Source organism: Manacus vitellinus, unplaced genomic scaffold (genome assembly GCF_001715985.3).
Source record: "Manacus vitellinus isolate BGI_N305 unplaced genomic scaffold, ASM171598v3 scaffold_2_pilon, whole genome shotgun sequence".
Classification (NCBI taxonomy): Eukaryota; Metazoa; Chordata; class Aves; order Passeriformes; family Pipridae; genus Manacus; species Manacus vitellinus.
In genome coordinates, this window is record NW_021940208.1 from 33,926,116 (window position 1) to 33,941,619 (window position 15,504).

The window sequence follows — 15,504 nt, forward strand, 5'->3', positions numbered from 1 at the left end:
TATGCCACTGCTAAAAAATGGTGGACATTTATTACTCTTACAGATCTCTGTAAAATGCAGGATGAAGATACTCCTGTTCAGTCAAACTGAGTAATTGTTTCTGAGAAGTGTTTTATTAACAGCTGGTTTTTCTACCTTGAGGTTGACCTTATGTTTTGAGACAATTAGCTTGATTAAGTTCTCCCTGACATGCCACTGTGCAATGAGCTTTGGAACTACTCTGTAAAGGCAATATCTACTATCCTTGAATTAGTCCCATTTGTCTCACTATCTAAGCAAATGAGTGTGATTAGTGTAGAAACAGTTCTATCCCTGAAAAACAAAATTGCTCATTTTTACTATGAGAATGGTTACCATGGGAATGGTTCCATTAAAACCTTGTCCAGCATCTCCTTATACAAACAGAGGTAAGTAAGCATTTAAGTACAGTATGTGCCAATGGCAATTCAATTTTCCCCCTTGTTCCAAGCAGCGAGGGTAGAAAACTGAGGGATGCTTCAGTAACATGCTATCCATGACATCTGATAGTCTTGAAATTTTGCTGCTGTAAAAAAAAGTTGCTTTGAATATTTTGATTCCTAAAAGGAGTCTTCTTTCCATTCACAAGCATTAATTTTAAAAAGGTTTATTTTCATTTGTTTGTCCGCTTTTTCTCCTCAGAGCTCTTGTAAAACAGTATCAACTGCTTTTATGATGGATGATATTATGTTGACAGTTCCTGATTATTTGTTAAGGGCTATTACATGTCTGGAGCTGTAGCTCTCAATGGAAAGAATGTCGTAATTTTAGATTTCCTTGAATAGAAACCACTGATGTTTTTAGTACCCAGAACATCAGGGCACTAACCCACTTCAGCAGTGAGCAGCATTCAACATAGCTGTCTGTGGATGTCCTGGGGGTTAATGGGAGTCCTGTGAAGCAGCACAGCTCATCAGGGACAAATGGAGATCCCTGCCAAGGACACCGCTTGAGGTGTGGGGAAGCAATGGCTGGAGGGCACGTTGCTGTATCAAAATTTGTTAGCTTTGCTTTCAGGGAAGATGTTACTGTCAGGCCAGAATAACCTGTTCCTTATTTAGTTAATGAACCTCCTGTGTGTGGAATTTCTAAGAGTCATCGTTAGATTTTCATCATTTTCTTTGCAGTTTCATGTGTTCTTTTTTTGGTTTGTTTGTTTCAATTGCCCTACTGTTCTCCCTAAATACCTATTTTGGATATTTGTTTTTTCTTTCATCAGGTCCTGATTTCTCCATATCCTGATATGTGCACTCTTGCATACTTCATAGACCATCGTCTGTCTTGGTTTGCCTCTCATTTTAGCAAATTTTTCTGGCAACTACAATTCATCTTGGCCTGGGTCTCCTCTCTTGCACTTTCTTGAAAGCTGAAACCATTTTATTTGGTGTTAATCTCCTAAATTCCAAAATCTATGTGTAAATACTTTGAGATGTGTTCTGATTTTATAAAATACAATTTTCTAAGAGCCTGCATTGACTTGGATGGAACCTGATGTTATTTTTTAAAAATTATGTTAAAAGGTGCTTAAATTAAAGTTCAGAAACATTATGCTTTGGAACAATGTGCTGAGTGTTCAAAACATTGGCCTGATCTCATATTAACATGGCAATTTAATAAGTGAGAAGATGAAATATAAAATGCTGCAGCCGTTAGATAGTATCTAAACCTACGTTGTATTTACAAGCTCCTTTTTTTCTTAGTAGCTACACCAAACTGTTCTCATTCACATTAGTAATATTACTTTATTACAGGAATAAATTTTTTCCAGAAGTTCAGTATCAAAATAGCATTATTTCAATTTCTTCCTATTCCCTGAAGTCAGAAAGAAAGCTGAAACCCTTCTTAAAGGGAAAACAACAATGCAGGAATGCAGGTAGTCTGTCTATTACCACTAAAGATAACCTTCATCCTTTAGAAGTAAAAAAAAAAAAAACCTGAAAAAATGGAAACTCCATCACTAGCAGCTGTGTTTTAAAGAAATTCATACACTCAGTATGTTACTAACTGTGCAACGTTACCATACAGGGGACTATGGAGAATGTAGGATAGACCTGCACAGTGATGAATAATGTTAATAGCTTGCACATATGTATTTGAAGGTCAACTTCTTTATGCAGCTTAGGGTCAGTTTCATCTCTCAGAAAACTAATTTCAGGGAAAAGTAGGTATTACTTCCTTTACCAGCTATAATGAATTGTACGTATATATCCCTTGAACATGAGTGACCTTCTTTAATATTTTGGGACAGTTCATGAGATTTCTAGTGGCCACCAATGGTTTGATATGTTGGTTTAGCACAGCATCTGAAAGGGGACATGTGCCATAACTCATGGTGCAGTCCCTTATGTGCTGCTATTTGTACTTGTACATAGAAGAGAATTAGAGTAAGAAAAGAGTTTCCTGCAAAGGGAAATCTTTCCAAAATAAAATTGTCCCATAGCCTGCAGATAGGTTATTTATGTATCTGGTTTACAGTAGTGACAGGAACCTGCGTATCCCACATATCAGGAGATATTCCTGATACTCCTAATCAAGATAGGGCGTGCCGTCTTTTGTACATTTGTATTCCTTTGGTTTTGACCAAATGCAATTTCTTATTTGCCATTTTTTTCTTTTCAAAACAAACTTTCCGAACATCTTTGGTTCAGAGACTTCTTCAAATGCAGATGTTCAGGCCTAGATTCATATGCACCTATACCAGTCAAAAGAAAGAAATAGAGATTTGACTGAATTGTTTGCAGCAGAACTTTCCTTCTCTTTTTCTGCTAACTCTAGAAAGACAAGATAAATACATTCCAACTTAGAAACCTTAACAAGCTGTCTAAATTTAGATATATTGCATCTAGGTACAGCACCACTGCATATGGTTAATACCTACAGTATTTACCTCTTACATTCACTGGTATGAAGTGGATGTCATTTTACTTATTTCAAAAAAAGAGTAAACACTATAACTTTTAGCCTCTTGATGATCGCTTTTCTTTTACCTCACTGTTATTTATATTCCACCTATCTTACTCGATAAAATAAAATGGTGATGGGTATATTTAGAACAAAGTTCTCAAATATAAAGTTCATGCTGTTCACAGGGAAGGAACATTTGACATTCATAGCTACAAGAGGTCATAGAGTCAAAGACTTACTGAGTAGTAACAGAGTCAGAGACCTGTGTGAGACATCTAAGTAAAGAGAAAACTGACTAAAACTGAAGCACTGGAGAGGAAGAGGATTGCTAGAAGTAAAGAAGTTCTTACATATATGCATCATTGCAGAATTAAGTACCACAAGCATTTCTGTAATAATTTGTAAGTATAGAATTGTATTGTAAATAAATTGTAAATAAAGAATAATTTGTAAAATTATTTTTTTTCCTTTCACCAGACGTTTATTGACTGAGAACAGCTTAGGAGGGAAAGAACATGGGTTATTGGCAAATTGAAGGTTGATGATTATGATACAGACTTGAACAAGAAGATGGTAGGTTTAGAACTTAATCAAGTAAAATATCTAAGCCTAAGATAGAAAAGTATTGAAATCATTGTACAAGAATGCAGAGAGGTGTATCTTGGAGTAACAGCTACACTTCGGTCACTCAGAAGAAGTGGTATGACAAAGGCATAGTGCAAACATGAAGGAGACAGAAGGTTAAAGTCAGCTGACCACTTGTGGATGTCTACTGCCAGTTAAATGCCTGAGGGTACCAGGGGTGTGACATAAGAGCTGGAGGGGACCAGTGCTCTTTCAGGGCAGCAGCTGGGAACAGGTGGGGCATCCTGGGGTTTTCAGGTGACACCAATGTGCGAGGAATGGGCTGGAGCTGTAAAGAAGCCAGATTTGTGCAGCCTGGCAAAAGGAAGTCTAAAGAAAGTATAGTTTTTTTCCAAATATACTGGAGGAAGGATGATCCTGTCAGTAGTCCTCAACAGCTGAACTTAATTTAGGACTGAGGAAGTTGTCATGCCAGAAGAATGAGGCTTTGTCACTCACAGAAGCAGTGGAGGGGAAGGCGGGCCAAGCGGGGAGATCCCAGATACTTGTAATAGGGAGTCTGATTTTTTCAGAGTCAGATTGTTTGAGAGAGCTGCTTGTGTAAGAGGCTGGGTTTGGTGGCCCAGGAAGCCTTTTCCAATTCAGACTTCTCAGGACCAGGAAGCCATGCTGATTTTGTCTTTACCGGCCTTATGTCAAAGTTCAAATGAGATATTTTTAGTAATCCTTAGTCTGTGAATCTCTCATAGCATCTGGTCTACTTGATAGTTAAAGTATTGTTTCAAAGAGTTTCTTGTAATCAAGTTTCATTTTCCTGAAATTTTAATGTCACTTCCTGTTCTCTTCAACTTTTATTTGGTTGTCTTGCTGAAGAGGCATTTCTACATTAAGAATCTGAGTTAGGCTAGCTTGTGTTTAGAAGAACTTGTCCCTCTGGCTCGAGGTGCAGAAACACAGGTGCTTCAAAATGAAGTTGCTTACTCCCTATTTCCAGAGATAAATCTGAATGATTACTTTTTAAACTAGATGAGCGAAAAACTGCACTAAAAGCATGCAGAATTAATCTTCTCCCAGTTGGAAATCGTGAAAAGATGCATTTTCCACAGTGAAAATTTTATGTGTCAATTATTTGGTATTTTCCTGTCTGTCAAATATATTTTTTCTGTGAATAATATGCTGGAATAATGAATTATATGTTTGGGAGAGGAGTCATTATTTACAGTAATGGACTTTACATAATACTTCAGAAAGCAGTTCATAAGTAAGTGTTGAGCTAGATTTGTTGTTTAGATTTTCAAGTGACCTGTTTTTTAAAGTTTCTGTGTTGTAATGCACCAATGCATATCATTCTGACCTTTTCCCACACAAAGAAGAAAATACAAACTTCCTGAAGAGTGCTCCAAGTATTTGAGCTATTACCAATCTTACATAATTACTGCTGGGTCACAGATCTATAGAGCATTATAACAGACGTGCCTTTGTAAGCCAGGGAATCCCCATGACAGCTTTCTGGTTTCATCACCCCCTAGCAATGAGAATTCTCTTATTGTTACTATTTATATTTTTCACTCCTGTTCTAACTTAGCATGAGACTTTTAATCCTGAAATGTTATTTGGGCATAAGCATAAATGACAATTTGGCCATGTAGGCAAATTTCTGGAAAGAACTGTTCCCCTGGATTTAAGAAGCCTTATATAATACCTTATCAAGCTGTTCATTAGGGCATGTTCTGTGCTATACATTTAAAGGTCTTGAATTACATGAAGCTGTCATTTTATGACTTCTGGTAAATAGGAGTTGTCAGAGTTTTGGTTTTCTATTCTATTCTTTGAAGTCTTTATTGCTACAAGGGCAGGAAGGGCTTAGTCATCACATAAGTATACAATATCTTGAGAAAAATGCTAGCATTATTTTTGTCAGGCTTTGGTCCAGATAGTAATTAGGTTTTGCTGTTAGACTAGTTAACTAACCAAATTATACATTTGACAGATTTAAATAAAATTCTTTTGTTGGGTGTTTATCACCAATGTATAACCATTTTTTTCTAGACTTGTATAACTACATTTTGTGTTATCTAACTAATTAGATTGTGGAACATCATCTACTATTGAGTTTAAATGGTCTGTTTAAATATAAATTTGATTTTGATTTGATTGATCATTATAATTCTTTTTACTTGAGTTAGTGGGTTATTATTGGTAGGTGAGCTTACATAACAAGTTTTCTTGATTTTAGTTTTATGAAGTCCTTCAGGAACATGTATCAAAATGCACTGACTCAAGTGTCTCTAAGCAGTGAGAGGTCAGAACCACTAAGGATGTGGGTAGAAAAAGGCCAATAAATTCCAAAACCTGAACAGTTTCTCCTAACTAGCCTTTATTTATTGCCAGCTTTTGTTTTATTTTAGTTCAGCCTCTTTTGAGGCTCCCCACAAAATACACATACCACTCTGAGGGCAGCAGCCAGTACTAAAGTGCTTATGCGAGCGTATATGTTTGTACACAGATCTCTTCACAGCTGGCTTAGATACTACGAAGTGTTGTAACTTATCCTGAGGGTGGCTTCGCTTGTACATCTGAAAATGGACCCACAATGGAGAGTTTTTATTAGCAAATCTTTACTAGAAGTATTTGGGCAGTTTGCCCAAACCTTCCCTTTTCTGGCCAAACTGCATGCTGCCTGGAACTGCATCATGTGAAGCATGGGAAGACGTGGTTCTGTGTGAAAACGTACCTTGAAACACAGAAAGATCACTGCCACTTATAGCGTAATTCCCACAAGTAATGCTCCTGTCCCATATTTCCGAAGCTAACCTGCATCCTCTCTCCTTTCCTCCTCAAATGAACTTGTACAGTCAGACCTTTTCTGCCCAACCATAGTTTGATTTCTCAGCAGAAATTGTGTACTTTCTTCTCCTGTGCTTTCCACATTTGGAGAAAGGCCACCCACTCTCTCCAGGAGCAGGGGACAGCCCACTCCCCACATCTCCTGAGAATTGTTGCCATGCTGCATGACTGCTGCAGTATTACATCCACAGGGCATTAGATCAGCACTACTGTTGGAAATGCTGGAAGGCAGCCTTATGTGTAGCCAGATGATACTGAAGTACTTTCTCTTGAAAACTATTTTCGAGTGCTCCTTTAGTTTACCCAGGGGAATAACACCAGCCAAGGAGACAGGAAGGTCAGTTCAACTGGATGATGCAGTCACTCAAGATCATTATCTGTGTTATTGCTGTCTCTATCCTTCCCACCTCAAACTAGGTGCCTACTGGGTGTAGGCTGGACTCACATCGTTCACGCTCCATCATTTCAAAGAAGTTCATGTCAGTCAGTGGAAAGCAGACTTTGTCTCCTTTGCTCTGGTAGCAGGCTTAAATGCTTCACTATTCATTCCCATCTGAGCAAGCACAAATAGCTCAGGCTTCAGAGTCATTCCCATAGATTCCCAAGGATATTTGCATAATTCTACCCATCAGCAAGAGGAAACAACACATCTTGTTTTTTTCCAAACAGTATCTTTTTCTAGTTTAAATAAAACTGGGAAGATGAACTAATTTAATATTGTCATCTAATGATACTTCTGTGAGCTAGTGGTGCTCTTTCATGGGGGAGCTATCTGATTTTTCGCTCATAAAGTAAATAAAATTAGGCTCAGTTTTAGGAGTTTTTGAAGAAGGAAGTTCTTGAATATCTCTGATGTTAAAAATTATGCAGCTTTGCAATACTGCATTCCTGACCCCAAATCATCCTACCCCTCTATGATCAGTTAGTAATTTCTAATGCCTCTCTTAAAGGTTTTTTTTTTATACTTTGATATTTCTCAAACCTCAAGCTGATACCATTGCTGACCTTAAAGGTCACTGTTAAAAGAAGAACCTGTCATTCTCAACTATGATTTGCTGTGACATTAGCCCCAGAAATGCAAATTTTCTTCCATTTGGCATCAAATGAACTTACAGAACATTCGTATGCTATATATGAAGCACCATGCTTTAACCCCCCCCAAAATGCTATGAAATTGCATCCTGTCTTAAAGTTTGCAAAAAAAAAAAAAATGCCAAAACCCCTAAGCAAGTAGTCTGTGTCACTGCATCAAAGGTTTATCACATTCAGTGTCAGCATTTGCACTCTCCTGGGACTCAATCTTTTAAGATGCTCATATAAAATGGTGGTAGAGTTTATATCCATTGTCATATATCCATTGTACCTTGGCCCCTGAAAGTTGTTCTTTATAGCTGATATCCTGCCTTGCTGATTTTGAAGCTAGAACACAACATGACAGCTTGCCTCCCATCATTCACTGCAGCTGTAAGTCATCTTCTTTGCTTTACTGCAACTTGGATTATAGGGTACTTAAACCAGAGAACAAACAAGAGGTTTAGCTCTTTTCCAAAGTAATCAATGGCCTCAGAGGGAAAGTACACCATATTGAGCTATTCAGTTTATCTCCTGCATGCATGACTCAGTGTTAAAAGTCCAAATTGCTACTTTTGCTATTGTTAGCTTTCAAGTCTGAAGCTGATTGTAGTTCTAACAATGAAAAATTACTTTCAGGTGAGGATACTGTATTGCCAGCTAGAGCAGTTGTAAAATAAACAGTGCTAAAGGTGAAACTCCATCACCTGCAGCTGAAGTTGTTTGAGCAGTCCCTGGAATCAATCCAATTGTTGTCTCAGCCCAATGAACATCTTCCTATGAAATTTTCAGGCAAAGTGTGGGAGTTAGCATGGACCCCAAATTATTCCCAATAGACAGTTCTCATTCAGCTGTCCTATTTTTGGGTGAAGTATGTTTAACAGTATAGGCACGGCCTATCCAGTTGATCTCAATGCTAGAAGCATGTTTAAGTTATTTGTTTAACTTTGGTTATATACCAGTTTCTGGACTGATGCTGGGTTCAGAGATCAAAGACTTACTTGAATTTCTTTTGTGCTTGTTGAAATGAAACAATCTATTCTAGTGACTGACAGTGAAGGAACTTTATGCTTCGTTTGGACTGGGATTTATCAGAGCTACAGTCTTGCTTTCCAAAATGCTCTTTGAACATCATTTTTACTGTGTATCAAATAGGGTTCTGTGTCAGATTAAAGCTGGGATGTCACACGTCTATTTTAGAAAGAAAATTTCATACTTTCATGAACATAGCAAATGTCAGAAACTTTCCTTTGCCATGAAAATTGCATATAAAATAGTTTCAGAAGATAACAGTGAAATCAGCATGTTATTCAATTGTTGTAAGTTTTCTGGTTTCCCGAGTAGGGTGACACCATAGTAATGAAGTTTTGGGGAATGGTTTGTTTGTTTGTTTGTTTTTCATGCAAATAGTCTGAAAAACAAACTCATGAGCAAAACCAGAAGTGTGCTTTTGATGACATCAGAGAAGAAGCTATATAGTATATATGCTGCTATAGTAACAGTGGTCAATGTTGGAAATAACGTATTTTTAGAAGGGTAGTGTCAGTGAGGGTTTCAGAAATTGCACATGTGGATACTATGGAGCACATCCATGTCCCTCCAGCTGCTCATCTGCTGAAGAAGATATGTTGTCATTGGTCTTTTCCCGTCTCTGAAAGGGTTGCAATCCGTAAGCACAGTTGCTGTGACTGGCAGTGGAAATGGCTTGTCACAGAGGCCCTTGGTGCCTGTTAATGGGTCACTCCAATACGTCTCCTGCACCTGGCTATTGATAGTGTTTTGGCATAGGGGACAGCATGCAAGGGAAATGCAAGTCAGGGTTTCCTGGAAAAATAAGGAAGATATGGTCATATGTGTAGAGGAAGCAAATATGGCAAACACAGAGGTCGGATAAATGCCAAGGAATTCTAATTGCCTTTTTTTTTTTTTTTGAGCTGTATCTTTGATGGGGAAATTTCTATGTACCTGGAATTATAATGTGCATGTGTGTGTATATATATATATATACACACACAATATAGCACCAGAAGAAAATGTCCTATTGTTTATTTAGCATCAGTAAAATTCATAACATCAGACTTTCTTAGAATTATCAAATTATTAAATAATGATAGAGTGCAAATGTTAAAGGTTTCAAAGAAGGTGAAATGTTACTGTTCCCACCTGAAAAAAACCATTCCCATATAATTTGAAATAGTTGTCTGTAGTAGGTGTAAATAAAACTGCATGTTAAGAAAAAAAATGTTGTCTCATAAGAATCTATTTTCTGTCAAAGTATTACAGTTTCCTTTTTTATATACTTTTCCTGCTCAGGTGCTGATGATATTTCCTTGGCATGGCAGGAAGCACTATGTAGTTATTTAGAGAGTTATTTTGTCTTTGTTTCTTTTGAGAAGTCTTTTTATTATGTGTCTGATGTGTGGACTCTTTGGAGACTATAGTTACAATTTTTCAAGTTTTGAACCATATTTTTTTTTTCTTTCTTTTTCCTCACACTGTTCTAGTGTATTGGACCTCTTGGTTTTTTAGCCTCTAGTTCCTGCAGAGAAGCTCAAAGCAATTGGAGACTTCCTTAGCTCTGCTGGCTACTCCGAGCACTTACAGCTCTCATGATATGCCCATGTAAATTTGTCATATGCGTGCATTTACATGTGACAGCACAGTAACAGTTGTCATACAACACTATCTACCTGTAAACAAAACAAACAAACAAAAAATTATTTTTGTAAACACCCATGAACTATTATTTCTGATGTTTACATCACCTTCCAGGATCATACTGTATCAGCAATTAATCTCTGCTTTCCAATTGCATGTAAACATAGATTTTTAGTTAATACAAAACTTTATGTATGGATGATTGTCCTAGTTAGGACAGTTGAGATCAGTTCATCATGGTGGGTGTAACCCAAAACTGTATTCTATAGCCTTCCATGTCATTTCCCAGAAACTAGACTATTGTTGTCAATAGACTATTCGCACCCTCTGCCCATAGAGCCTGACTCCTCAGGCTATAAACTAGGTGTTAAGAGGCCTGTGAGATAGGAGGATGTTTCTGTCCTCACACCCTTTGTGGAACTCCCCGCCCTGAGGGGAGCACTGAACATTCCTGCCTGAACTGGAGGATATATAATCTTGGAGTTTTGGAACATTTTTCAACCCACTCGTGGGATCCAGAGGACGGCTGCATCTCATCGCTCTCAACCAGACTTAGACCACCACTGGACTGCGATCACCAGTTCTGGCCAGACTGCAGCAGCTCTCCCACCAGCAGGTTCTTCCCCTCTCCCTTTACTTTGGACTCAAACAGGGCCCAAGGAACACCACTTTGTTCAGGCCCCAGGGCACTGGGTTATACATTTGGGTTTTTGTGGGTTGAGACCAATTGTTGGTTTGTATTATTGTACTTACTGTATCATTTTAATAAATTGTTATTCTGACTTATAATCTCTCCTTTGAGTTGAGTTCATTCCCCCTGCTGGTTAACTTTTAAACCAGCACAATGATATTTTCAGGAAGTGGTGCAGGCAAGAAGGCTTAGCAGAGCACAGCTATTTGGAAGAATGACAATGCGTGCTTTTAACGTGTCTCTTTCAGAAGAGACAAACTAAGCTCAGATCTAATTTTCAAGAATCATGTGAAGGTAAGCAAAAAAGGTTCCAACAAGTGTTTTCCTTATGGCATACAGTGAGACAATAATACATCTTCCTCACACTTATAAAAATAAAGAAACAAGGAATCCCCAAATGACCCTAGTGAAATTATGGTAGATCCCATCCATAGGTTGCTTTACTCTTCTTCTACCATAAGCATCTCTATGATGCCTGGTTTCATTGATATAAGTTAATTCCTAATTTGACTCACAATGAACAGGGAGATAATGATCTGTTTATTAATTTCTGTGCTTTCAAGAGAGAGAAGTTTATAGCCTTGACCTTCCAGTTGCAGTCCCTCAGTTTGCTCCACGTGTCTATAATGTGTGTGCATTATTCAATGTCTGCCTGACAGATATGAAATAGAGTCATTATTGAGACCGAAGTCATTGTGAGGTGGCAGCTGGACTCAGGTAGGATGCCCTTCGCATCCAGTACCAGACCACAATTTGTGAGCAGAGGAATGAAGCTGTAAATCTCTATGGCTATCATGGGAATGTAGCAGCCCACCTTCCTGGTAGATACCTACTTGTGAACTTCTACACTTAAGTCTGTTAATTTGGGTCTGAACATATACTTTTTTCCTTCTTGAATCCAGTTTTGAAAGGAAATAATTAAAATCTAACTGGTAAAATAAAAGTGCATTAACCATAAGAATGTGATATCTGTTCCAGGAGCATAAAACTGTGCAATGAATCTGAAGTGTATTTTACTTAGAGTGAGATTAACAGAACATTATCCACAAACTGTGCAACCTCTAGTAGCCCAGATTGCAGACCGATACCATTTTGTTGGGAAAATTGGGAAACGTCTTGAAAAGGATTGCAATTCCCAAGCTCCTGTATTTGGATATGGAGGAGAATTTTTCTCATGTGTCTCCTTTGCTTTCTTCTGCCTGCCTCAAGTCCTGTTGATCTGCTCTGAAAAACAAAGAAAACAACTCAGTAACAGCCTTCGTACTTTTGTACTTACCTCTCATCACACTGCATAAGAAGAGTGGAGAAGATAAATTACTATGTTCCTCACTTACTGTTAGTGACTTTTTTTTTGATGAATCAAAACCTAAAAATAATAAAAACATATATTATCTTTTTAAACTAGGATCTCAACAGAGATTTTAATGACTACAAGGAGTAAGGAGTGGAGGAAAAGGCAGTGGTTTACTGCAACTTGCATTATCAGCTGAGATAATTTCAAGAAACTGCAGTTCTTCATCAGATAAACTGTTCAACCTCTAATTGAACAGCCGGGGGAAATATTTTTTGTGTACTTTTTGCTTTGAGGTCAAATTTTTCTCTTCCCTCTTTCCTCTTCCTTTTTTTTTTCTTACCCAAGTAGAAGAAGAAAGGAGAAAATCATTCTGTTAGAAGGAATTATTTTTGCAAATTCCTTGAATAAAGTATCCAGAATAAAAGGACAGACATTAAATGCTTTTTTATAAGTAAGACTTTGGAGTTGTTTTATAGCTGCTATGTTTTTGTATTAATTCTGGTTTAGAACTGAAGAGTACAGAATCAAAATTGTGACTATTATCTACCACTCCTTGGAAATTTATCTCCTATGGATTTTGTTTTTTCCTTTTGAGTTCTGAATTTTAATTTATACATTAGTAAGTGCTGCTTAGAAAAGCATTTTATGTGAATGTTTTTCTAATAGCATATGAGATTGAATCAAAATCTTCGTAGGGAAGCTCACCGCTGAACTGTGCAAAATAAGTCTTCCCACAGATAAATAGGTAATTTGAGCACTAGGAAGATGTGAATGCTAATAACTATTCAAATTCTATCATATTCTTTCTGCCCAACCTAAAGAAACAGGTAGGAAGGGCTGTATTTAGTTGTCTACACACAACCCTTAAATGACACATGGCTTCTGTAGGATATCAGAGACATTTTCATGGAGGTACCAAACGTGCACAGACTTCATGAATGACCTGAGACATGCTGGAGTACAGATGACGTAACTAGAGCATCTCAGAGAGGCCTCAGAAGCTTATACGGGCAACTGAACCAATCTCTAGGTGACATAGCCACTACAATCAAGCTTAAAAGATGTGAGTGCCCTTAAATCTACTGAGCAGTGGCAACTGTGCATGAGCATACTCTTCAACTGTGGGAAACATGAGGTAGTGGAACTGAATGAAGAAATTAAGGATGAAATGGAGCTACACTTTTGGTGCAAACTACATTGTATCGTGTCATTTCATGTTTGCCACAGGTCTAAGAAATGCATACAAGCAAATGGTATGCTGACAGATATGCTTTCACTTGGTATGTTACAAACAAGCAATATTTTGGCCTCTACTCTTGCAGATCTTAGACGTTCTATTGATAGTATGTGTTTCAACATCACTTTTTAGCATGAGTTTTAAATACCTGTATATTGCAAATATTAATTTGGTGCACTGTACCCCCTGAATTATTGACTTAATCTTTATTTTCATCTTGCAGAGACAAAGTATTAGAATGGCATAAAATATGGCCCAGTTCTACTATAAAAGAAGCGTCAATGCTCCCTACAGAGATCGTATCCCTCTTCGCATCGTACGGGCAGAGTCTGAACTGTCTCATTCAGAAAAAGCCTATCTGAATGCCGTGGAGAAAGGAGACTATGCCAGTGTAAAGAAGGCTTTGGAGGAAGCAGAAATTTATTTCAAGATCAATATTAACTGCATTGATCCCCTGGGAAGAACTGCACTCCTTATTGCAATTGAAAATGAGAACCTTGAGCTCATTGAGCTGCTCTTAAGTTTTAATGTGTATGTGGGAGATGCTCTGTTGCATGCCATACGGAAGGAGGTAGTTGGTGCTGTGGAGCTGCTGTTAAACCACAAGAAGCCCAGTGGGGAGAAACAGGTACGTGCAGGATTTTCTCTGAGTTTGTGGTCTGCTCTAATGTAAAGATAAAAATTGGGCCAAGGGAGTAAGCAAAAAGAAAAACAAAACCAACCATCATCCTTGCACACAAATATTTAAAATCAAAAAATCAGTTACGTTGATGCTGTATGCATTGTATTAATCTGTGTTTAGACATCATAGAATCACAAATTGTTTTGAGTCAGAAAAACCTTTAAAAATCATCTAGTTCCAACACCCTGACATGGGCAGGGACATCTTTCCCTAGACAAGGTTGCTCAAAGCCACATCCAACCTGACCTTGAACACTTCCAGGGATGAGACATCCAGAACTTCTCTGGGCAACCTGATCCAGTGTCTCACTACCCTAACTGTAAAAAATGTCTTCCTTCTTCCCAGTCTAAACCTACCCTCTTTCAGTTTAAAACTGTTACCTCTTTCTGTGTCATTACAGGCCTTGGTTAAAAGTCTCTCTTTGTCTTTCCCATAAGCCCCCTCTGTATAATGATAACATTATTCCTGCTGGAAAGTCTTTAATCATTCAAAGAAGCAAATAATTCCAAAAAGAATAGTACTGGTAATATGTGGTCCATTTGAATTAATTATGAAACTCCCATAAAAGTCAATGAATGTTTCAACCCCTCCATGGGGAGGTCATCATCTCCCAGCTCAGCAAGGCAACACTGGGAGGCATGACCGAATTGATCAGAACTTCAGCCCTGTCTTAAGTAGTCATCCATCCTATCAAGTACACCTAAAAAGGTACAAACTCCTCTCCCTTTCTCCTGTCTTCTCTCAAAGGAAAAAATCATTACCTACAGGCTCATTCATAATGTGATACCTACTCTGCTTTCCCTTGCACTGCCTTGAGAGACATCTCCAGGAAGTAGTTAGCCTTCTCATTTTAAGAAAAGAGTGGAGACAGGATAATATGGCCCATTAATTCTGATATTCATTGGACTCTTCTAGGAAGAAAAACCTTAAAAGTAGTTATAATATTGTATTATATTTTCATCAATTTCAAATTTTATGTATTATTGATACTCTATAAATGTATTTCAGTGAATAGTATGTTGAATGATTACAGCCCTTTCACAGATAATGCATACAATATACTTTAATTACAGTATAATGTACTTGGTGTGGATATAATTGCAGATAATAGGTAAAAAGTATAATTTTTGCTGATAAACTAACACAAATTCTATGCTTTTTTGTTATGGAAAGAAAGAAATATGGTAGGTCTTTGTACGATAGTATATGCCTGTCTTGTCTTCTAGACAGTAAAAGCAGAGCTCCTTTAAAATGACCAGAACCCAAAATGATTAGTGCACAGCCCCATGCCAAACCAGTCAAAACACCTGTCTCTCCATTGTCCAGCCTCTGTAGTGGAAGTTGCCATTTGCAGAGCAGAGTTCATGTCACTTAATGGTAGCCATCCAAAGATAGGTCTCATCTCTGATCTGGCTCCTTGGGTTTCCCTTTGCAATGGAGAAAAATGGAGATCCCTGGAAAGCACCTCATGATGGCTTTTTCAATTACATGCTTTATGACAGCATAAACCACTTTTT

At 37.7% G+C, this 15,504-nt stretch overlaps 1 protein-coding gene across 1 annotated transcript in view; it reads left to right on the plus strand.

The window, feature by feature from the left end:
* Positions 1-10,980: 10,980 nt before the first annotated feature.
* Positions 10,981-15,504, plus strand: part of TRPC4 (transient receptor potential cation channel subfamily C member 4) — an 85,067-nt gene continuing 80,543 nt past the window's right edge. The window contains exons 1-2 of the mRNA XM_029960989.1: positions 10,981-11,068; positions 13,529-13,933. Coding sequence (XP_029816849.1) covers positions 13,556-13,933 — 378 coding nt within the window. The 5' untranslated portion in view covers positions 10,981-11,068; positions 13,529-13,555. The remainder of the gene's footprint in view (positions 11,069-13,528; positions 13,934-15,504) is intronic.